The sequence below is a fragment of the Panicum hallii genome, chromosome 5 (assembly GCF_002211085.1).
Source record: "Panicum hallii strain FIL2 chromosome 5, PHallii_v3.1, whole genome shotgun sequence".
Classification (NCBI taxonomy): Eukaryota; Viridiplantae; Streptophyta; class Magnoliopsida; order Poales; family Poaceae; genus Panicum; species Panicum hallii.
In genome coordinates this window covers 54086727-54111167 of record NC_038046.1, presented here as the reverse complement: position 1 = coordinate 54111167, position 24441 = coordinate 54086727, and the positions used below count along the sequence as shown (strand labels likewise).

The window sequence follows — 24441 nt, the reverse complement described above, 5'->3', positions numbered from 1 at the left end:
ACAGCACACAGTTTCCCACAGCTCACAGTTGCTCTAATCAAACGGTCTTCTCCTTTTCCCACAGCAGCTTTTCCACAGCCCACAGCTCACAGCAGCTTTTCCAAAAACCACAGCCCAACCAAACACACCCTAATTAGAGGACTAAACATGAGCTAATTATAAAACTAATTGCGTAAATAGAGACTAATTCATGAGATGAATCTATTAAACCTAATTAATCCATCATTAGTACATGTTTACTGTGGCATAATATTGCCAAATCATGAACTAATTAGTGTTAATTGATTCGTTTCGCTAATTAGTCTCCATTTATGCAATTGGTTTTTATAATTAGGCTATATTTAATACTTCTAATAGGTGTCAAATATTAGTCCGTGGGATCCAAACGCCCCGCTAAATCTACGGTTCTTCTCTTTCCCGTACCGCATTCAACCATTACGTATTGTACAAACCCATGAACTCAACTAAAAAACACATATGCATGGTTTAGTATTTTCGGCATGCACACCTTATTCTATCCATAGTTAGGCATTTTGCACACCGCCTTTCCCTTTTTGGTTCAAGTGCATAGGCAAAAGCATGTGAATAAGCACACACGAAATATTCGGGGTTTACCAACCAGTCTGCATGCGGGGTTGGTTTCTCCAGGGAGAACAAACTTCCAACTGAAAAGGCTAATTATCATCATATCTACCGTAAAGGCAGGAAGATTTTTTTTATAGCAAGATACTTTTGATCTCAGCCATACCACAAACTATTTGGTTATTAGTTGACTACATGCCATATTTAAAAACGCGCATGAATTTGAAGGGAACCAATTATGATTTAGAAGGTAATTAAAACCATATGATTGATTTTGAAAGAAATACCTTTGAATTAAGCACATGAGGAAAACTCTTATATTTGTAAAAGCGACGCCCTAGAAAATTGTAGCAACTAGCAATATTTCTTGTGTACAATATCAGAGTTTATTCGTATGAATAGTTAGAGGTAAAATAAGATTCATAACATATTAAAATATCCAAATGGGATTGCTCATGTAACCACCCTTCATTTTTATTTAGACAAATATGAGTATATTTCCTCCATTCTACAATGTAGTTCATTTTAACTTTTAAAATTAATAAATTCTATTATGCATCTAGACATACATTATATCTAGATATATAGTAAATACTATAAATTAAAAAAAAATCAAAATGATCTAAATTTTGGAACGGAGGAAGTACATTCTATTTCCTCATTGGTGATTGAACCCATTTACATTTGGTGGTTTAAGCCCTGTTTGGCTTACCACAATTTTTTTTCTTAAACTGAGCTATTCTTCTGAAATTCTGTGCCCCAAGTAGTGGAGAAAACATCATTTGATCAGTTTCAGCGGCCGAATCATGGCGTTGTCCTCATGGTCCAAAATCTGCAGGAAAAAAAACCCAAACAATCAAGCACTACTCACAGTCAGCATCCAAACAATCAAACTATGCACGTATAATTGCAGAGTTGTAATAATCAGCTAAGGCACGCACGTGGCAATGGTAGACGTATCCTGGCTCGGCCGTGGCGTCGAACGGGTACGTCCTGCCGGTGTCGACCATCAGGAACTTCACCACCACCGTCGTCATGAACCCCGGCGCGATCTTCACCACGTTCTTCCACGTCCTCTCGTGCTCCGGCACGGCCGCCTCCTCCCCCACGGCGTGCCGCCCCACGTCGCACCTGGTCGCGTCGTTGAGCCTCTCCATGCAGCGCTTGAACTCCTCCAGCCCGACGAGCCCCCGCGCGCGCACGGCCTGGAACGTGGCCAGGTGGAGGTGCAGCGGGTGGTTGTCCTGCGTGAGGTTGATCACCTCCCACACCTCCGTCGTGCCGGCCCGCGGCGTCTCCGTCGCCGGGTCCTCCAGCCGCTTGCCGTTGATGTACAGGTGCGTCGGGCTGCCCGTCGCCTCGTCCTCGTACTCGTACATCACGATGTACCGCCTCTGCGCCGCCTCTTCCTTGGCGACCTCGACGTACTCCAGCAACCGCGCCGGCACCGTGGAGCGGTCGTCCCACACCTTCTCCGGCGCGACGACGAACTTCATGACCTTGCCGCTGAGGCCGCTCGGCGCGTCGCCGTCGGGGTAAGGGTACGGCGCCGTGTTGACGACCTCCGCCTCGGGGGTCGGAGACTCGGAGAAGTCGACGACGACGTCGAACGCCTCGGCGACGGCGACGAGGAGGTGCGTCACGGCGGCCGGCCGGGGCAGGTAGCTCGTGTCGGAGCCGACGACGTGGAACGGGAGGCCGTTGGTCAGCGAGAGGTTGAAGAAGCGCGCGTTGCTGGCGTTGATGATGCGGAAGCGGTAGCGGCGGCGCGCGACGGGGAGGAACGGCCACGCCTTGCCGTTGACCGTGACGGCCTCGCCGAAGTACTCGGGCTGCCACTGCGGGTGGACGCGGGGGTTGACGCCGGTGCAGTTCATGTAGATGGAGCCGTCGGCGTAGAAGCTGCGGTCGGCGAGCACGAGCACCCTGTCGAACGCGTCGCCGCAGGGGAGCCCGAGCGGCGCCTCCACGGCGGGGTTGCGGATGACGTAGGCGCCGAGGAGGCCGGCGAGGAGGTTGGCGCGGGTGAGGCCGAGCGCGTGGTCGTGGTACCAGAGCACGCCGGGGGACTGCGCGTTCGGGTACGCGTACGTGGGCGACGCCCACGCGGGGCCCCTCTCGCGGAACCCCGCAGTGAACCAGGCGTTGGCGTGGCCGTCGGACCGCGGCGGGTGGACGCCGCCGTGGAGGTGGACGACGGTGGGCACGCCGCCGGCCCGGGGGATGGCGGTCGGCACGGTGGGGTCCCACGGCAGGATGTGTCGGTCGGGGAGGTGGTTCTCCCACGTCACCCACAGCGGGACCCCCTGCAGGGCCTCGACGGTGGGGCCCGGGAAGGTGGCGCTTTCCGCCGACGTGCCGAACGCGAACACGGTGGTCGCCGGCAGGTCCCGGTGGAATTTCTGCGATTATTATGCATACACAAACACAAAGATCAATTTTGATTTTTGAAGCATCACGTCGGAGATCGGAGAGACGAAAGCATGTTTGATTGAGGAAATGAAGCGTACCCATTTCTTCTGGTACATCCCGATGTTGAGGTGCGCCGGCGCGGGGCGACCGTACTTGAGCGAGTAGCCGAGGACCCTGGGCATCTGAGGGAGCACGTCGACGTACATATCCAGCGAGGCGGCCACCTTCTCGAGGGTATCCTCCGACACCGGCGGCTCTGGTCTGAACCCCGCGGCAACGCCGGCGGCGGCGACGAGGAGGAGAAGAGCGGCGGCGACCTCTGCTCTGACCGGGACCATTTCGGCCGGCCGGCTACTAGCTGTTGCTTGCCGCCTCGATCTGCATGCAGAGAGCCAAGACAGGAGCACACTAATATAGCATCTGGATGGCGTCTAAATGGAAGGCGACGCACAACTGCACAAGGATTGAAGGACGACTAGTGCGCGGAGGCGCGGAGCTCATCATTTGGGATCCCGGTGCTGCCATCTCTGCGTGCGCCGATCGGTGGTCGGCGAAAAGAAGAACCTTTTGGGATGAGCACTAGCGGCGATCTAGTAGTACATGTTGGCGAGCATGCACGCGTGCGCCAACAAATTTGCAGATCAAGATCGTGGTCTCCTACTCCAGATGTCTGATGATGTGGAGCTGCCACTACGCTGACTAATAAGTTAGTAGTTAGTGGTAGAGTGGTAGTTGGGTGTTGCTTGTATGCAACAATTTGCTGTTCGTACCCACTCACAGGCAGAACACAACTAGGGTTTTGGGCAGAAGAACTTGCTAATTAAGCCGTGCATGGACGAAGACATCTAATGGAGCAAGCATTTCTAGTTATGGGTGACCAGGCTTCCTCTGGAAAGCAAAAGAAACAAGGGCGAACAACCGACTCAAGCGCACTCTCGATCTGCACGTCAATTCAAGCAGAAATTGGGCAGCTTTTGAAGGGATGATGGTAGGACATGCACTGGATACAACTAACAGACGCTTGATCGGTCTCTTTGAGATCATAACGTGTTTCCATGGAAAGTGCTATCCATTTCCAGGGCAGAAAGTTTTTTTTTCTGTTGCAAATGACGCACAAACAAGTACGCACTCGCACACCACATTACCACAAGGTTTGGTGTCGATACACCAAAAACAACCTCAAGAATTTAAACTTTGGTGACAGGCTGACAGCACACTCCCTCGTCTTAGGGAAACTAGTTGAAAGCACAGGAGACATCCACACCACACATCGCATCAAATCTTAATTTTTACCAGTGCGATCGATGAATACACAGATGGCAGGTGGCTTACATGAGCAAGAAGAAGTTTGGTACTCCTAGCTACTTGGGGAGAGAGAAAAAAAACTGGACCGACCTATATATCTTCGTGGCCAAGATACTAATCTTGCGCGATGCATGCAAATGTGTATCCAATGATGTTTTCTGCGTCAGCTGAATAATTACGATAGTATTATCATTCTAGATAATTTTCCCTCCTAAACCATTATTGCGGAATGCCATTTCAGTCCATCTTATCAAGTTTTTCTCTGACCCAACGACCCACAATAATAATTAAGACTTGCATATCTCTACGCATATCACAACACAATATCGTTGACTGTTTCGCAAGCATAGGAGATTTGAGGAAACTTACTGGAGAAGAAAACGTCCTCGCACTCACGCCGTACCTATTCATCACACCACAGTGACTGAAATTCTTAGCGTTATCAGGCGCAACTGTTTAGGAAGCTGTCTGAATATATATAAACTATAGTACGATCACGTACGTACGTACGTGCACCAGAGTCAACGGATGATTAATTTCCTTGCTTGTTCGTCTGGCAACAGCGCATCGTCCCACTTCGTTGATCCTCGAATTGAACTCTGCAGAAAATGCACTGGAGACGGAGGAGCTGGAGGCCACGCGATGGCGATCGGACGGCCCACGTCGCATTGGCTGAGCAGACGCCAATCGGAGGATATATAGCACCTCCCTTAAGCCCTTAACTTAGTCAGGTAACGAACTGGAGCTCGCACTAGCTAGCGCGAGTGATCAATCAATGGTGTGGAGCGTAACAACCAAACTATTAAAAGGCCATCATAGTTTGATGATTGGAACAGCACCCTCATTTGCTCTCGAAAGCAAACAGATTATTTGAAAGAACCAATGCAACAACAGTCTATTCGGGCGCACTACCTATGCACCATCGATCTCATCAATCAGACACTGGCTGGCTAGCTAGCTTTTCAATTATTGGACAATGCACCATGGCATGATCATATAGAAGACACCCGCCATGTATCGTATCGTATCTATGCGAGGAAACGAAGTTAAAACTGCAACTAAATGGCAACTAGCTAGATGAGTAGGAACAAACCGGTGATCAGATGTTGATGATGGGGTATGCTTGTTCGCAAAGCCGTAGAGGTAGAAGAAGAAGCCCGAGTAAGCTCGTCTGGCTGACCTGCAGAAAGCTCAGGTACGGGCCGCCCATGTAAATAGCAGGGGCAACGAACCATGCGTACGACGATGCGAGAGGCACAACCAAGCAAGTGGGCCGGTCTCAGGAGCCGTCGTGCGATTGCAGTGGCCCCCGCAACGTATTTTCCTACATGGATCGCGTGGCTGGCTAAGCAATTCAAGGGGACTGTAGCACGGCAACCTCAGCTGCTGGTGTGTACTTGCATGCACGTCACCTGCGACGCGTAGACTCATCGCGTAGCAGCGGCTTTGCTTGAGACTGAGACTGGGGAAAAAGAAATGAAAAAAAAAGATGATGATTCCAAGTAATCAAGATTCTCGTGCCATTAGCTAGTTGAACCGGTCACCTCTCGATCGCTCCTCCCTCAAGCAAAAAGATACGTACTACTGTTTCATTTAATCAGAAGATGCCTTGGTTATTGTTAACAAGCTGGTGATGAGCTATGTAATTAACTAACTAATGGAAGCATTGTGTGTGTGTCTCGCGCGCGTAGCTGCTACATCAAAGCGTGTGGCACGATGTTGCTTTGCTTGTGTCATTGTGTGAGAACTGTTCGTACGTGCACCCGTCTGGAATGAATGGGAGCAGGGGTGCCGATCAACTCCGATGATACTCGACTCTCACTGAACTCGTCCACTTAACGAAGTTCTGTAGTTCAACCTTCTTAATAAAATGCTTATCTAGGCAAGTTCTCGAATTCTGCAGTTTAACCTAATCCTCCCCTCTTCAGCTGGTGCTATTATGACCCTAATAAGATAAACAGCTCCGCCCATGAGTTTACTCGTGCTATTACGACAATTAATCGTACTTAATTAGAGGGCATATAAGTTATTTGGCTTTTATATTAATTATTTGTTTGAGAAATTTAAAAATTATATGGATTGGTGAGAGGAGTAATATAGACTTTTTCCTATTATTTGTGGGATGTAGGGACTAGGAGGCTAATATTCCTTGTATGGCCGTTTGTAATAAGTAACACATGTTAGAGATTTTCAATGTGATTCAAAAGTTAACTGATTAGACCGGTCACCCTGGAATTTGGGCTAAATTTAAAATAGTGTGCTTTACAAATTTTAACCGAACCGGACTGCCAGGTTGGACTGCTCAGTGTCGGCAAGAAAGTGGGGCCACATTCCAGAGAGACAGGTATACGGTGTTTTTTGTTGCTACCCACATTCGAATTAGAGGCTTCGCGCAGCACAACATGGGAGGGAGAGAAGATGGTAAACAATTATTGCCTTTGTCTTGGGCTATTGGCAGATCAAACAAACAGATTAAAACATTTTGCATTCTCTCTCTTTCTCTCATCCCTCTCCAACTTTTTATCCCCAAAAGCAAAAAGGCGAGCCACATCGACCTCTCGCCATCTCACGGCGCATCGCAAGTGCTCCGACCGATGGCTGACGATAGGGATGCCTCCTCGGCCGATGCTGTCGCCCCCACTTTGATCTATCGCAACATGGACTGATAGATTGTATTGTCAACTACGAATAGCTAGCTAGATGTACCGATCGAGTCCATACCATCATCTAGTATTCTAGGATATGTGTGCATCCATCTAGTCCGCTGAGATCAATCCATCTATAGGTTTCATTTTATATTATGAATTATGTTGAGAAATAAGTGCTCCTGATCCTAACACCGACTTCCGAGAAATGATACCAAAATAGTATGATACCACTTCTTTTGCGGACGCTATACACACACTACACCGAGAAGACCTTCATCTAGACATCAACACAGGAGACCAACTCTATATAAGAGAACTCAACTCTTTGTTCACTATAACAGTATAACATAAGTCTCTTGCACTCTTTACGTGGCTAGCTTACCATGACATAATGGCTACCATGCCACTTCCTACATGAAACCTCTATTTATAGGTGCTCATGGGTGTTGTGATGTTGCCATGTGGCAACTTCCACACTCTTCTACTCTACAAAATATCTAATATGAGAATTTTTCTTATCCTTATCTAACTATGCAAAATATCTAATTCTAGAGAATTCTTGTCTTGCCATGAAGCACGACAACTCCTCTCTCTTGTCATTTTCAAATTCTTATAGAATCTTCTAAATGTATGCGGCAGGTTACTGGCCTTACATGATAGGCACGGAAGTAGAATGATGAGTAACTTAGTCTAGCTGATATATATACTAGTGCAGTTGAGTTCGGTACCACTGTATTACTGCGTGCTTACCTGACGATCATTCACCATGATGTGTTAATCAGGATGCTTGTGCGTATATATGGGGAACCTGAACAAGCCACAGCTGTCCTGGAGTTTCTGGTTGCTGAAGGCCGTTGGCTCGAAGTTGCAGATTACTTGCAGAGGGGTCTCACCTTCCACCGCGAGGAGGCGGAGGCTGCTGTCGCCTACCCGGATGGGGATGATGCTCCGTGCTCACCCGGAGCTCTTCGTGCTGCCGCGCCGTCAGCACGTGCTGGAGCTTCTGGGCAGTGGCGATAGGGTGGAGAGCTGATCCGCGGCCACAACTACCGCTGCCTCGTCTGCCGCCAACCCCTCGCGTTCCACAGCGCCCCCGACAATCGCATGGTGGAGCACTTGCACGATGGGTGCCCTGCGATCACGCCCGCCCTCCGGCGTCGTTTATACGCACGCGTGCGTGTGAACCTGCAGTGATCGTGGCGCTCCCCGGTTAAGGCGTAGTACATACATATCGGTCAGATTTGTGTACATGCTGGAGGTCGATCGACCTTGGCGAGAGGACCGGTCATGTGATTTTTGCTCTCTTTTAGAACTGGATTGTGCTAGAAATATAGTACTACATGTATACTATCCCTGTATAGAAGAGCCGACCCGCTGAAGCGCTGAAAGAGGCGGCCCTTCTCTTCCACCCGCAGGAAGGATGCTGGAGTGGTCCTGCTCCATTAGCTAGCCTCGTTGCTTGCTTTTGAGTTTTGACTAGTCGCTTCACTAGGCAGTTGGTCTTGTGTTTTTTGCGCTCCTGGTAGCGTTCCTGCTGGTTGTTGTTGCGTGTGGTTCGCTGGTGGCTTCTGCTGTTTCCGCTGCTTGTTCGGAAGACGTCGTGGTGACTTTTTTTGGGCCTGTAACCGCCCAGGAGGGCGTGGGCGTCGCAGGCCGAGCAGCTCGCGCGCCACGCTGCGGCCGAGGTCACCATGGCGCTCGATGCGGTCTGCTGGCGGATGCGCCACGCCGTCGTTCTGGAGTTCTTCCACGCCTGGGCTGGGCGGTCTGAACTCTCTGTTCCCGAATGCAATCACGTTGCAGGATTACAGCTTACTCTGATGCGTTGCTGCCACCATACCTTGCACACAGCATAGCTTACAGGACACGGCAGATCCGGCAAAAAGAACGAAATCAGCGGCGTGGAGGAACGCATATACGACGTACTCCCTCCATCCCTAAATATGTGTCATTTTCGCTTCTCGAGAAACAACTTTGACTAATATAAAACATTACATTTATGGTACACAATTAATATCATTAGATAGATATTTGAATCTAGCTTTTTAATAAATTTATTTGGAGATACAACTATTGCACGTATTTTCTACCGATCGAGTCAAACTTGCAGCATCAAAATCATCGACGATGGTTAACTAGGACTGGGGACAGAGGGAGTAGGCGGGGAGGAGCGGGCCAGCGGGGCGGGGTGGAGGCCGGCGGTCGGAGAGAAGGCTGGCGGGCGGGAAAAAAGTAGAAAAGGAAAAAAGAGGCGCGCGAACGTTCCCCACCGCGGTTGTGCCACCGCACCGACCACCGAGTCTGGCCTTACATTCATCTCACTGCGCATTTAGGCAGCAAGGGATAACAAATCCTACAGGTTACTTCCAAAAAAAAAACCAGCATTTGTATAAGGTCACAAGGAATTGCCAGACAAATTTCTGGCACAGGTGTGAATTCGAGAAACCAAAACCAAAAACCTCTATCCAGGAGAGTCTACTCCTGGTTCCATCATAGGCTACCCGCTACCCTGATCTTTAAATGAACCCTGCAAGCTTAACAAAAACATCAACTGTACAGGGTAGCTCAGTTTCACGTTCCGAATAACTCATTTGGAGCCACATTTTCCAAATGTCCAAATTGAAACAACAAATGTTGAATGTACATTTATACGGAAACAGCCCCGGTGGGTGGTGGAGACACCATCTTTTCTGAAACCCAAAAAAAAAAAAAAGGATCCAAGTAGAAGCCACTATGCGTGAGATCAGCTTTCTCGAACAGTTTCTGTTTTCCCAAGGTGCTCGTATTGGTTGCAGTCGGCTCCAGTTTCCTTCAGGGCTGTGATCAACCGTGGTAAAATCTTTGCTAATGCAAGCTTGAAGCCAACAGAGCTAGAGTGCTCCTTGCTTCTGTCGGTGGTGCAGGCATCGTCAGTGAGCGTGCCAACCACATTCCCTTGCAAATAGGCCTCGCAAGCTTTAAGGATGTAGTGGCCACGCTTCCGGAAATGGCTCTTCACAAAATCTTCAAAATGCTGCAGTGATCATGCTTTAAATAATCAGAACATATATAAGTATCAAGTAGGTGTTGCTCCTTTAATTTTTTATGGTATAATGCAACGAGAAAATGACCAGTATATGCAACATGGCAATTTTCATGATTTGATTACATGCTTAAGACTTCGTGAGAGAATTACACAATACAAACTTAGTAATTGCTAGAAAAGGAATGCACAGGCAAACTAGATTATAACTAAGTAATAGCACAGATGCAGTATAATTCTCAAGAGGGGAAGTTGCATCACCATAGGAGGTCGTCTCATGATATATAGCATGGATTTCAAGCTCAGCAGGTACGTGTTCTCATTATAGGGCACTGCATTCTTCTCCCCTTCAACAGTACCAACTTGTTTCTCATACCCAGCCTCATTAAAATAGGGCTTTTCATTGAGAACCAATCCCTGAAGTGAAACTAGTACTTGGAGAATACTTGATGATGATGGATCCCATACTTCGTTCCCTCTGCCTGTCCAAGTATTTAAGAGGCTTAAGCAAACCTTCCCGTCCACGTACAGGTTTGGGTTTACACGCAAACCACCAGAATGATAGTATGCTGACTGCACAATTGACAACAGATGAAAAATGCAGCAATGTCAGCAAAATCAGATAAATGGGTTCATTTACAGCTTTTACATGTAAACCAAGACAAAGCATAACAGGATGACATAATTATTGCAATTACCGGAGGAACTTGAGGGTACTCAGGTGGAAGGTGGAAATCAAAGAAGAACAGGCCATCTTGGTAGGGTGTTCCACTTGCTCCAATAATCACGGCTCTTATGAGATCCATGCGATCTTCAAATACCCTGACATAAATATAGTCTGCAATTGCAGTGAAAGGAACATCAGCAAACCATTAAATTATTGTCCTTAGCCATTTTTAGCGTTTGTATTGAGTAACAACAGACCTGGTAGGTTCTTCTCAAGTATGCCCCATTCCTGCTGTACTTTTTTGACCCATTTTCTTCCACCCGTACCCTGTCAGAACATTGTTTAACTATATGTAAGCAATAAACCTCATACAGAAATATATTTGAATATAGCAGTGAAATACCAATAAAAGCTGCCAAAAATTTGGCCACTATTCCTTGTTCTAATATGTTTAAAAGATATCGCAAAAGTACTGATCTTCAAGACAAGTCTACTTATCATTTTCAAATTTTAATTTTTGATATACAAAGACATACCAACGGTCAAAATTTATTTACTTTGGCTGCATGCAACATAAAAGGGCATCTATTTATGACCAAGGATTTAACAATGAAAAAGATAGAATAATTGCCTTCACAATCAGAAAAACAAGTGTAAAAGAATTCACCTGTGCTGTGCTTTCAAGGTAGTGATGGTCTGGAGGACATTGCAGAACATCAAAGTGTTGTTTGAAGCATTCCAAATCTGTAGGACTCTCTGCCATAATCACATCTACAGTCTTGTCAGCAGAAGAATCATTTGCTGTATCTGTGGTATGCTCGGCCATTTCGACGTGATTCTCCTTATCAATGTCATCACCAGTTTCTAAAACCTCATTAGATTGATGAGACTCAACTTCATCCATAACATCTGAGTTTGATCCGTCTAAATGCCTTCTACCTCGAGAAAAAAGATCGCTCGCCAATCGGGTCATAAAGCCAAAAGCAACAGATAGGGGACCCGTTGCAACAGAACTACCATCCTGGGAACTGAATGAACCATTTTCCCTTTCCATACTATTCTCGGGTACATTTTGTGAATCATCCTGAAAGAGGGTACATGAATCATTAAATAGAATAAAAGGAAACTAAAAGGTGCTTCCAAGATAACCAATCAGAATAATAAATAATAATGACACTCAGCAGTAGAAAATACCTTCGCAGAATCATCAAGTAGATCCATTTCATTGTCATCAACAGTCTCCCAGCTAGCACCGTCAGAGGCAGTTCCATCATCTAGTGAGCCACCATCATCATCACGACCAACAACATATATTTCATGAGGTCCAACCTGAAATAACAGGAGATCATCAAGGTTAGATAGTGCATGAATAGTTAGGTGAGGCTAAGGTGAGGTGGTATAAGGAAATGGTTGCAAGCCTCCAGCTCCAGATTGACCAAGCAAAAAGATGTTGACAAGCATCCAGCAGCAGTTGATCCAAGCAAGAAACTCCTAATGCTATAGTTCACATAAATGAGGGTTTCGTGCACTTGAGAGCTGTGAAATACCTTTGAAGTTGATCCATCACCCCAAATGACTTCAATCTCACCATCTTGAAAGCCAACTATATTTCCAGCCCATGAAAGGCTTGTAAATTGAGAACAGGGTTCCTTCTGTGAAACTTGTTCATCTGCACTAGCATCAGGGGGTGCCACATTTGAAGCAGCCAATCCTTCTGATGAATCTAACTTCTTATCCAGTTCCATTTTGTCCTCACTATTGGTTGATTCAATCAGAGGTGATACAGATGGCAAGCGGACGACAACATCTCCATAGCAATAATCATAATCTGGATGGATATCCAGTTCATATGCACTCACAATTTCATGAGACTCGATCTCCTTCGGCTCCTCTGGGTGTAGCGTGGGTTTAAACCATGATACGGATGCAGTTCGATCCTTGGAATTAACACTTCTAACAAGACCCACACGCTTTGGTTCAGCCGAATCATCAACATCATGTGTGACCTTGTCGACGACATACTGCTCTGGGAAGAACTCATGGTCATTTGGACTGTGGATAGGAATCAATGATGTTGAGGTTACTCCACATTCCTTTGTCCCATCCTGCCAGATTACATCGACTTTGGTATATGTATTTGCTATGAGTAGAGCTCGCTTGAAGCTCTCATCTCTTCTTTTTGTTCTTTTGTCTTTTTTTAAAAACACTTTCCTAAACTTTTTTCTATAGTCCTGTGAGCTCTCCTTTGGGATGGCTGATACGCTAGTTCCTGATTCAGATTCTTTGGCTACACAAGAATTATCCCCATCTGACATGCTCAATCCATCAGCAGAAGAATCAACATCTGTCTGCCTACAATTTGCATCTTGTTCAGTCTTACAATCAGCTTGAGATTCAGGAATATCAGACAGTAGAGCTGAGATTTCTGAGCATGTACTCTTGTTTCCTGTATGCTCATCCGAGTTTAACTCTTTTGTCTCTGAGTTTTCAGCTACAGCATCATCAGCACATGAAGTGTATCGGTAGGGAAGGCACCAGTCAGTTAATTGCCAGTTTGCATATGAGAAACAAGACAAAAGAGTCAGGTCCTTTGGGTTCTGCTCCTCCGGAGGAACAGATTGCTGTTCTGCAAAGTGTGCAGATGCAATCCAGTAGACTATAACAGCAACACTCTCCACTTTTGTAACAGTACCTTCAAGACGACTTGCTTTCCACAATCCATTAAGCCACCTTGATGTTTTGAAAACAGATGATGACACTGCCTTCACACGCTGTCCTGGATAGAAGGGGCAAGCTGTATCCGGGTGAATTGGGCTTGACACTGGCTTTAGGCGCATAGGATCTGCCTTGTTCACCTTACAGACAGAGCCATCATCAAACAACACATTAACATTATCTAGCACTTCATCAACTCGACCAAGCCATGGACCAGAGACAACATAATCACCCACATTGAATTCCCTGATTCGTCTCAAATCCTTAGAGGATACACCCTTTATCAGATCTCCATTAGGAACTTGTAAATCAACCACAAGATTGACATCCACAACAAGCCCCATCTGACCAGTTGGGTCCGAAGCAGAAGCAACTAGATCTCCATGAAGGAAACTTCTGTCAACTACAACTACATCGTCAATATCTTCTGTCTTTTCACTACCATCTATCCATAACACGCGAACTTTGTTATCAGGCAAAGAACACTGGCTGTCGACTTCAGCTCCGTTACTGGCATTATCACCATCGGCACCACCGTTTTCAGCCCCACGAGCAGCCTTGTGTTCATGCTCCTCAGTATCTGTATCATCATCATCAGTGATGCTACCTTCAGAATCATATTCCCCAGCGACCTCCAACACTAATCCACGGGCATCCTCCTTGGACTTCAAGCTGACAACATCTTCTCTGTAAACAAAAACATCTGGAACTCCAGGCTCACTAGCATCCATGGACTTCTCGTTTTCCTGGTTATGCTCAGCAGTATTTGCTGAGCCATTTGGTAGGTTTTCCATGCTTGGAGCCAACTGTAAAAGTAGATTCCCAACAACCGAGCAGCCTATTCAACTGAAACACATAAAACATGATTCAGTTAAGAACAGGAAAAATAGATTAAAAATCATAACATATGCAACCACATGCCCATCGATGATTGGCTGCCATTAAATTATACAAAAGCATGCGGATCAACACTACCTAGTTTCCTAAAAAAATGTACTTTTCCTCGGCACAAGGAACAGTATCACCAGTGGAATGGATGTAATACGCAAGGACCTGACTCCCATAATACATGAATCCATTAAATCAATGTATATAGACAGAGTGGAGTTAAGTGAATAATTCAGTGGCAAGTAGTATATGTTACTTTATTGGTTTTAAATTATCCTAATTCCTAATCATCAAAGAACTTTTGAACTTCAAACATGTGAATAACTTAATTCATGAAGATAAATAACATTTACAGCTAGGGAATTAGAAAGGGATAGGATATTCTTGATTCAGAAACTGAAGCTCAAATTACAGTGTTAGACATGTAAATAGCCAGTGTTATAACTATGATTGGTGAACTGGATAATTGCTGATGCAGAGTTGTATAGAGAGGAAGGATGGCGTATTTCACCAAGAACCAGATAGAAGTAAGTTGAAGACTTTGGAACCATAAATATTGCTTATAATTCAACAATATGCATTAAAAGCACGAACTGAGACTAGCGACCTAACAAAAAGGAGGACCCCTACAAGCAAGGTGCCCATACTGGAAGAGCTCAGAGGTTCATATATTTCGTGCTTATTCTATTTGACAATCCTAATCAAAAGAACGATCCATAAACGCGGCACGCCATTGGCCTTGCCGAATTATAATCCAAGTATTAGGGAACTTTGCACGCAACGAATATGCTGGAATCAAGAGGACAAACAAGCAACCGCCCATCTAGTTCCCGACGAAACCCCAATCCAGCCCACAGGGACCAGCCGCCCACCCGTCGTGACGCAACCAATCTGCGCCGGCGGCGACAGTCCCACTGGCCATCCATCCAGCTCCGGCGACCGCCGCACTCGCCGGAACCGAATCGGGACGCGGGTATAAACCTCATCGGCCGGCACATGTGCTCCGCGACGAGTATAGGATTGCCCACCCGCGAACCGGCATGCGAAGATCAGGGGCGGCGGGAGCCCCGGGAAACCCCGGCAAGCCGGAAGCGATCGATAAGGAGGGGGCGAGGGGGGAGGCAGCTGGGGAGGGGATTGGACTGACCTCGGGCGATCGGAGCGGCGGGGATTGACGGCGGCTGCGGCGGCGGCGAGTCGGCGCGCGTGCCCTAGGTGAGAGGAGATGAGACGGGGCGGGCGAGAGAGGAGGTGGAAGCGGAGGCGAGGCGAGCTGCGCAAAGACGAAAAGAAAAGAAACCGTATAACAATTATAAAAAAAAGGAAAGCACAGCTGCACAAAACACGAAACGGGAGGAGAGGAAAACGGGCGGAGAAAGGTCTGGAGACTGTAGTCCGGGCCGAGTACCAAGATCCACGAAACGGTTCGCTCGCCGGTCGGATTGGCTGGTTCCGGTTCGCACCATGACGGTTTATTTTTGGGAGCCAACGGTCCGGTACCAATCGACTGTGCTCAAATCGTAATTAGCTTCATACTCGTGTGCATTGAGTATATTTTACATCCAGATGCATCGTACACGATGATTCTAATGCGTTTGTTTGACCTTAAAAGGCATGAATTCACACTACAATGTGGTGAAGAAAAATGAGCAAATAATATTTTAGTAGCTAGTCTATATCTATATCTATTTCTAAAGCAAGTAAGGTTTCCATCTAAATTTTTGGTTGGTCTGCCTTATATCATTGACAGGTGGACCTTAGTCCATTTCGTATGCGAGTCGGACCAGCCCTCCGTCCACGACTCGATCACGTAGAACCCTACAAATTCATATACGAGCAATTATACATACTTATACCAACTTTATCCATAACAATGCATGGTCATATTTGCCTAGTATAATGCAACTGAAACAATCACTCAACTCCTCCGCTAAATGCTCCCACTGCTCCGAAATGTAGATCGTCTTAATCGTCTTAGTTTTATCATAAATCAAACGTCTTTAACTTTAACTAAATTTATAAAAGATATTTTAACATCAACAATACCAAATAGATGTAGTAACCTATACATATTTCATGATGGGTTTAATTACACCAATTTGATCTTGTAGATGTCGGTGAACTTTTTTATAAATTTAATAAAGCTTACCTAGAACAAAACTAAACGGTCTACAATTTGCAATTGTAGTGCCCTAGAAACAAGCTCAGATTAGCTCGTTGGATTGAAGAGTGGTGAGTTGTGACAATACAGTCATGTCAACATAGGAGGTTCACATCTTTGTGCAACTAAGGTGAACTCAGATTATGCAATACACATCGACAATAGATTCTGGAAGGAAGGGCCAGTACTGGCGCAACATCGAAGGGCACGGATGGAAGGGTGTTTTTGAGGGAAAGAAGCCGGCATAACTTCCAGTCCAACAAGCCTCTTGAAAGAACAGCTGATGTTCTTTCCTTTGCCCTTTCATTTACGAGAGTTTTACGTGCGGCAAACAGCGGCTTTCCTGTATTCTTACACAAAAGAAAGAAAGAACAAAAAAAGAGAGTTTTATTCCACTCGCTAGGCTGAAAGCCATACACCACTTGTTGCCACAGCTAACATCTTTCCTGTATTCTCACGCAAAAGGAAAATACGGATATTCCACTTGCTAGGCAGAAAGCCTTCTTGACAGTTCCATTTTAACGAGCAAATGGTTGAAAATAGCAGTAGAAATATGGTCACCCAGAGGCAGCGTATAGGTACAATCTGTAGCGGAAAAGCACCATCCACACCATTCATGAAAGCTCGCGGCACCGCAAAAGTCAGTTATTAACATCTAGTCCGGGGACAGGGGGAAACGAAAGTAACAACAATAAGTATCCCTATATTCTCAGCTTCTAACAAAATCAGATGCAGGGATACACTTACAAAGAAGACCTTCCTGAAAAGCCAGGGGAAGAATACAACTCAAAACGAATTGTACAGCAAACTTAAAACTCTGAATGCAAAGAAGGCAGCATGATGCTATGGCCTGTGAGTAACAAGCATCATACCAACAAGGTAAACAAAAAAAATCATTTATTCCAATCAATAGGGAAGACATGCTCAATGCACACCAGATTGAAGAGCAACCTATTGCTGCACCACCTTCCAGACACGAATGCAAGCATCCTCACCGGCAGTCACCAGAGTATCATTGTCGACAAAGGTTAAACCATGAACTCCACCAAGATGTGCTCCCTTGATGGTGATGCGGCTGGCTGCTGGCTTGTCTATCTCATAGACAATAGCGCAGGTGTCTAGGGAGCCAGTGGCAACCAAACGGCTGTCAGGTGACCAGGCCACGGTGTTGATCCGAGCTGTGTGGTACAGCATGTTCTTCAGCTTGATCTGCTCAAGAAAAAAATATTTATATATTAAACTTATCGCAATCCCAATAGACAACAACTGCTATGCAACTGAATGAAAAGACCCAAATGAAAATCGTACGAGGGGCACATAGCCTTCCACCTCTCCTTAGATAAAGAGCCTAACAAATTTTCGATTTACTTTAGCAACTATTATATGGTTATGAAATCGTGATGAACAAAATTAATAATCAAGAGATAGCTATAATTTCAGTTCATGTGACACAACAAAGCACAGTAAGGTGTACCTAACCATGAGGAGTGTTTACCAAAAGAAATATCCGCACGGAGTCCAGCAAACTATAAAGCGATGGGAAAAAAAACAGCGAAAATGGCAGTGCAGGAGTATGAAGTTTTATGAATGAACTAAGTCACTAACAACAAACAAATAATGTGGACACTACGTAGTGCATTACTGGACATGTCCCAAATATAAACTCATAAGTAACAAGAAATTCGGGAGTCCAATATTCATTATTTAACAACTGAAAAAAGAACTAGTTGAAAACTGGCATTACCTCTCTACTTGCCCGATCCCACACAACAGCTTCCCTGTTGACATCAGCAGAAGCAAACATAGAAACATCTGGTGAATAATGTATGGAAGTAATAGCACCTCGGTGCTTCTCAAGCACAGCTTCTTCTGTAACTGTATCCCCATTGATGGAATATATTCGCAGTTTCCCATCTTGTGCACCCACAACAGCTTCAGTGCCATCAGGAGAAACAGAAGATGAAGTGATAGTATAATTGACTTTTGTTGTAGAAATAACTTTGGAGTTTTGAAGCAGTAAGATCCCGGAATCTGTGGTAATCAGTGCAAATTCAGGTTTCTGAATTGCAAGGTTCAAAGCATTTGGCTGACCTCCAACATCAACTGACTCGGCATCTCCACACTGGTCTCCATTAACAGGAATTCTGAACACCTGCTTTCGAGGGAAAACTGTAAATTGCCCATAGTAACTGAGTCTAACCATGTTTCAACCATTAAAACAAAAAGGAAATATGGCACTCGAAGCTTAAACTCAATAGTTGATTTCGCAAGTGTTAATAAGATAATACTTCAAAAACACACTTTCATTCTATTCTTCTCATGACAGGATTTAAAGTAAATTGCTAAACATCTAATTAGATACCTCTCATCGTGTCCTGACTAGAGATGCACTCATGTAAATATAGTCTTAAAGAATGATAGAGCTTCTAGCTATTTCAAGTTACTACTATTTAGTGATAACTCACAGAAGGTTCATAGGTATTACTTGCACTTTCCGCCTAGCACTTTCCAAGTTAGATAATAATCAATTTTCAATAGTGAGATTTGTACATATTAGCCTCTTACAAAATTTCTCATATAAGCTAAAAAGCTAAGGCATGATACTAAATAAACCTAGCATATAAAAGCATACACACAAATTATCACCACCTTGGATTGAAACCTACAATACCATTACCATCAAGAGGAAGCAGTCGATCTTATTTAGATAGGTACGGGTAAGCTAAAACCCTTCAAATTAGAAGGGTATTGAAAACAATTATAATGAAGGAACTAGTGTAATCACTGTTTATCCAAACAAACCCCAGATAAAAAAATGCGTTTATATCCATTAAATATTCAGATAAACTCTAGGTATATGAACAGCCTGTTGATTTTACTTACCTTATTATCATACCCTGAGGTAACAAGCTCTTCTTCGACTGCAGCAAAGCATTTGATCTGGGTATTGTTCTTGCGCATCAATCTTCCACCATATCCAACGCCCTGTATCCACCTCATGATGACACCATCATAACTTGTAGAAAGTATAGTTCTTGGGCTACTTTGAGGAAACAAAACCAAAGAACTAATAGTCTTCAAATGTCCTGCAAACGTAACTGGTTCTTTGTCCAGATTACTTGCAGAGAACACAGTAAATGTCCCACCAAGAGAGACTGTCACGAGATGATCATTCTGCCAGAGGCAGCCTACAAGCATGTCATCCACACCTCCTGTACCAGGACAAGCCAAAGTTCTATTCAATTTCCCACTTGCATCTTCCATGATATCCCATACTTTTGCAGTTTTATCGGCAGAAACAGTTAGAACCTAAACGCACCAATAAAAGAAGAGAGAACCATTAGAAGCGGATACACATCGCCAATCATATGAAGTTGCTTAGATAGACGTACAAGGGTTATCTGTGCCAAACATCCATTGCAAAGGGATGAAGGTGCTTAGATAGACATGCATGGGTTACGCGGACCAAATATCCCTTTTCACCAAATATCCATTGAAAAGGGACTACAAGGCTTTAGTTCCATGCAATCTAGAAGCTGTGCAGACAATAATTCCATCTAGAGATGAGATGATGCATATTCAAAGATTTTTTTGTAATATACAGGCTAGATAATTCTTATATCTCTGTTGAAAGAAAATACTTTATAGATGATCCAATACCCTTATAGGTGGATCATGTTATACCATCAACAATGTTACATTTTGCCATTTTGGGAAGGGTGTTTTCTGAATTCATGTGTCATTCCTCAATCATGCCTAACAAAGAATTCTACATCGAACCCAAGACAATCTGGACACGCCATAAATAAGGACGTTAGTATTATGGTACAATAAAGAAAAACAGAGAACAGATGAACAATTAATATAAAATTACTTGTTTACTGTCAAGACTCCAGCTAACAGCATATATGCTCCCTGTGTGACCGCCTTCAGCGGAAAGCTCTCCGATCTTTTCTCCAGTTTTGCCATCATATATCAAACCCTTCTTATCAGAACTCACAGTGATAAACTTACTTCCATCAGGAGAATACCGGATACAGTTAACAAAGTTCGAGTGATCCCTGAAATTCAGAGTGAACAGGGAAATGTGAAATATATCGCAATGAGTGCTATAAGTAATTAATGCTACAAGATGATGCATGTACAACTAAAAGAAATGCTTGTGAAATAACTAGCGAACATTATTCCTACAAAGCATGTACAACAGGAAGTACATTCTCGTTAAATGCATGGAGAGCAATTCTACGTACTCCAGTCATTCCACTGTATCAGCTTCAATTACCATACTGGAGCGTACAATCAGTTCACGACTACAGACATACAGGTGTTGAAAACCTTAATGCTGCAAAAATCAAATTGCTATTCTACATAGCCCAAGAAGTAAAGATGAATGGAAAAAGACATTGCTATAGCATACAGGTGTTCAAAACAGATCCTGCAGTAATCAAAATCTGTGCTCAGGACATGTTGTCAGATTCCAATTGCTTTTTCTCTTAATCGCTCAGCTTCATATATGCAAAGTCATAAAGATCACATAGTATTATCCAAAACAAGACAAAAAGAATTAAATAAAAAGGTAAAACTATATTGAGATAGGTTATATTGTAAGCAGATGCAGAACAGAAGTAATTCTGCCATTCTGGTAGATACCACCCTCTGTCAAGACATGAATGCATGACTGATACAGAAGCAAATGAAGTTTTTGATTCACACAATTGATAACTAATGTAGTATGGTAAGACATATCACGTGAATATATCCAGTTCATTGCAAAACACAAGGAAGAACGAAGCAAACAAATATGCCAGAAGAGCAACAGCAGCACACTGTTAAGTAGGTCCATGAATCAGCAGTCATTACTGACCTTATGGAATGCTTGAATTTGAATGGTGGTCCTTCGTAAAAGTTAGCCAGAAAATCTTCACCACATGTAACGATGCGAAATGGCCGTGTTGGTTTAAAGTCGCAGCTCAGAACCCTCTTTGAGTGCCCGTCAAACTCACCAACCGTGCTGCCAGAATCCCACCTACATAATGCAGAGAACTTGAATAAGTATAAAACAAGTCAAAACACACAAGACAAAATTGTTACGGCCGAAGCCTGTGCCTGTTCCTATGAGGAAGGATTTTTATACAATTAAGTATTATGTTGCACTAAATTCCAACCAAGTCATCATATTCAAACAAACAAAAATACGTGCATAGTCTAAACTAAAACCAATTGACAATTATCCTTCTGGTCTGAGGAGGTTATACGAAATGAGACAAGGAACATATGGAAGTGTCAACTGTCAGGGACTAAAACTGATAGGCTCGGGAGTGGGGCTCAGCTCGGTTGGTCCGCCCTCGTGGGTGCGAGGCTGGCGACCAGAGTTCGAATCCCGCGGGTTGCGTCTCTGGTATAGTGTGGGACGGACCGGCTAGGATTTAAATCTCGGTCCCCATACCACGTTCCTCGGGGTGGCAGGAGGCTAATCTACCTCTGGTCTCTAAAACTGATAGGCTCCAGTAGTCCAGTTTCACGTTCCAGTTTTGCTCAAAACAGTTTGATCGTGCAGAATCCATCAAAACAGCCAGATTTCATCAAATACCTCATCCAATTCACAAAAGCCCAAACAATTCATTTCCACCAGAAGAACTACTGGTGACGAAGGCTATTCCGTTATCCCTATTGTAAAGCACTTAATAGAAAACATGCCCCAAACGACCTCATACTGCCAGATCACCAGGCAACGGCCAATCCCAATTATAATCATTGAACGGTTGATATGTTCGCATCCGAATCCCGATCACAACCATCCCACAAAAAGGGAGGCGTCGTTGATTTTTTTCCCTACCACTAAATCCTTCAAACGAGATCGAGGTGGAAGGGCAGGAAGAGCATCTACGGTTTCTACTCACACGAATGCGCGGACGAAGGACTTGCCCTTGCCGTCCCCGGAGACGACGATGCGGAGGCCATCGGGGGACCAGCGGAGGTCGTCGACGCGTCCCGAGAGGGGGCGGAACTCGGCCTTGAGCGCGCGGTCGCCGTAGCGGCCCCAGACGCGGACGCAGCCGGAGGCGTCGGCGGAGGCGACCCACTCGCCGTTGGGGGAGAAGCGGGCGACGGTGGTGGGGTAGGCGTGGTCCTGGTAGGCCCAGGCGTCGAGGGGCGCGTCGAGGCGGCGGATGATGACGCTGCGGCCGGTGCAGTAGGCGATCGTGTCCGTCTTCGGGTCCCCGGCAAGGAGGATCCCACGGCCGCGCTCCGTCGCCGGCGAGCACGCGTACGTCTCCACCAGCTGCGCCATTTTTTTCCCTTCCCCTTTTTCTTCGCGTGATCTGAGGTCGCGACTCGCGAGACGGAACGGGAGCGGCGGAGTGGAGGCCGAGGTGGTAATACGGTTACCGGGGTGATCTGTGTGTACGAACGAATGTGCTCCGTATAGCAATTCTATTGTTGTAAATGACAGGTGGGGCCGAGAGGAGTGGGCCCGCACTTCAGTGAGAGACAGGAAGTTCATGGAATGGGAATTGATTGGACTCGACACGATTTTGTCCAAAAATACATTATATGAAGCTGTACCGTGATGCACTCAAAAGTGGCTAGCATGTGCCCCTCTTTTTTCACTAATTAAAATTATGCGTTTCTGTACAAATCATTTAGCATGCAATGAAAGCTAAATGCAAGCATGATTGGTTGTGCTGATTGCTGAATGACTAGAATCATTCAATAGTTTAATTTTGGAAAAGGAAATAGAGTCACATGAGAGTAAAGTGGACTATATAAGAGGCACATGCATCAACTAGGTTGAGGAAAAAACGTTGATGACTTTGTTACATGGCTAAGATCTTTAATATAGCATGTCGCAATGAGGTTGCAACCGGAACGAGTGGCAACAATAAACATGTAATGGGCAACTCACGGGACGCGAGGAGTCACTTTTTATAGCAACACTATAAATGGTGGTGCCTGCTCTTGGTTTGGTGCGTTTTATCCTAAATAGTTTAACAAAGAGACAAATAATATGGGAGGATGTGACGTTTGTTTCATTTAGAAAAAGATACTATGATGTTTGTGTATTATAGTTATGGGGGCTTGGGATTTTGTCTTGACCTTTTGCCTCTTTATTTAGGGCTTTTGCATTGTTGTATTGTAGGTTATCTAGCCCTTGATGGAACTATCGAAGATGATAAATACAGCAAGGTTCTTGCTACTTTCCCAGCAATGGGTCCAGTAATTCTCTGCACTACAAACATGCTTGTTAGTTTGTCTCTATTTTTATGTTTGCGATATGGATATTTTTAGAAGCAGCTGAACGAAGCCTTGTATCAAAAGAAACACAGATCACATACTATAAAAAAAACACAAATTGTCTCTAGAATTTACTAAAGTGGAACCTTGGAGCGGCCATTGCTTGATCTTTCCATTAAAGGATGGTGAGTTTGTAACACAAATTATCGTTTTGTTTTCTAAATCGCTGGAATACGAGAATTGATTTTAGCATTTCACATAATATTCAGCTATTTCTAACCTGCATTCCACTTAGGGAAAAAATGGTGAAAATGGGAGATTAAGAAGAAAAAAAGATAATTATCCATGGGCCAGGCCCGTATGCAAGTTCTCACCACCATGGATAAAAAACCATCACCATTAGCAAAAAAAATGGGTAAAGTCCATCATCATCGGTCCAACGGCTTCTTTCCCGTAATCCAAGACCCTCCGCCACTTCAGCTTGCGGCCTGCCACATGCGGGCTGCGGCGCGTCTTCAACTCTCCGTCTCTCTCTATCCCTTCCTTCTTTGTCAGACGTCGTACTTGTTCCCCACCCCCCACCCTCCTCATCTGCCGGACGCCAAGCCACCACGAGTAGACCGACACGGACTGATGTGGCCACCACAGCGCCACCCGCCGCCAGAAAAACTCTCCAGCTGATTCCTGAAGCTACCGGAGAACCTAGGTAAGAATCGAGGGGGCTACCATCTGGCTTCTACAAGCCAAATAGTGAAGATGGATTAGGCCCATTCAGCCCATCTTCGTCTCCCCATCGTCTTCCCCA

At 45.1% G+C, this 24441-nt stretch overlaps 3 protein-coding genes across 4 annotated transcripts; all 3 read right to left on the bottom strand.

Moving 5' to 3' along the window:
- Positions 1-1211: 1211 nt before the first annotated feature.
- LOC112894789 (multicopper oxidase LPR1 homolog 1-like) lies at positions 1212-3359 on the bottom strand. The gene is made up of 3 exons (XM_025962599.1): positions 3093-3359; positions 1524-2984; positions 1212-1414 (listed from the first exon to the last, which is right to left on the bottom strand). The coding sequence occupies exons 1-3, from the start codon at positions 3330-3332 to the stop codon at positions 1361-1363; spliced, it is 1755 nt and encodes a 584-aa protein (XP_025818384.1). The 5' UTR covers positions 3333-3359; the 3' UTR covers positions 1212-1360.
- Positions 3360-9311: 5952 nt separating this feature from the next.
- On the bottom strand, positions 9312-15559 carry LOC112893198 (probable ubiquitin-conjugating enzyme E2 23). 2 transcript variants are annotated; one of them, XM_025960397.1, is made up of 9 exons: positions 15387-15559; positions 14327-14404; positions 12184-14197; positions 11831-11965; positions 11304-11720; positions 10894-10963; positions 10668-10807; positions 10231-10542; positions 9312-9960 (listed from the first exon to the last, which is right to left on the bottom strand). In XM_025960397.1, the coding sequence occupies exons 3-9, from the start codon at positions 14143-14145 to the stop codon at positions 9691-9693; spliced, it is 3306 nt and encodes a 1101-aa protein (XP_025816182.1). In that variant the 5' UTR covers positions 14146-14197; positions 14327-14404; positions 15387-15559; the 3' UTR covers positions 9312-9690. The 2 variants fall into 2 exon arrangements, with proteins under 2 accessions (XP_025816182.1, XP_025816181.1); XM_025960396.1 differs by lacking the exon at positions 14327-14404.
- Positions 15560-16986: 1427 nt separating this feature from the next.
- Positions 16987-22770, bottom strand: LOC112894422 (actin-interacting protein 1-2). The gene is made up of 6 exons (XM_025962130.1): positions 22301-22770; positions 21265-21426; positions 20275-20461; positions 19284-19709; positions 18145-18552; positions 16987-17609 (listed from the first exon to the last, which is right to left on the bottom strand). The coding sequence occupies exons 1-6, from the start codon at positions 22690-22692 to the stop codon at positions 17352-17354; spliced, it is 1833 nt and encodes a 610-aa protein (XP_025817915.1). The 5' UTR covers positions 22693-22770; the 3' UTR covers positions 16987-17351.
- Positions 22771-24441: the final 1671 nt, after the last annotated feature.

Coding starts and splice junctions, on each gene's coding strand:
- LOC112894789 (XM_025962599.1), bottom strand. CDS start 3,332: ATGGTCCCGGTCAGAGCAGAGGTCGCCGCCGCTCTTCTCCTCCTCGTC. Junction 2,985..3,092: donor GGATGTACCAGAAGAAATGG/GTACGCTTCATT, acceptor TAATAATCGCAG/AAATTCCACCGGGACCTGCC. Junction 1,415..1,523: donor GATACGTCTACCATTGCCAC/GTGCGTGCCTTA, acceptor TTTTTCCTGCAG/ATTTTGGACCATGAGGACAA.
- LOC112893198 (XM_025960397.1), bottom strand. CDS start 14,145: ATGGAAAACCTACCAAATGGCTCAGCAAATACTGCTGAGCATAACCAG. Junction 10,808..10,893: donor ACTTGAGAAGAACCTACCAG/GTCTGTTGTTAC, acceptor CTGCAATTGCAG/ACTATATTTATGTCAGGGTA. Junction 9,961..10,230: donor TCATGAGACGACCTCCTATG/GTGATGCAACTT, acceptor TGATCACTGCAG/CATTTTGAAGATTTTGTGAA.
- LOC112894422 (XM_025962130.1), bottom strand. CDS start 22,692: ATGGCGCAGCTGGTGGAGACGTACGCGTGCTCGCCGGCGACGGAGCGC. Junction 21,427..22,300: donor TCCTTCGTCCGCGCATTCGT/GTGAGTAGAAAC, acceptor TGCATTATGTAG/GTGGGATTCTGGCAGCACGG. Junction 20,462..21,264: donor AAATTCAAGCATTCCATAAG/GTCAGTAATGAC, acceptor TCTGAATTTCAG/GGATCACTCGAACTTTGTTA.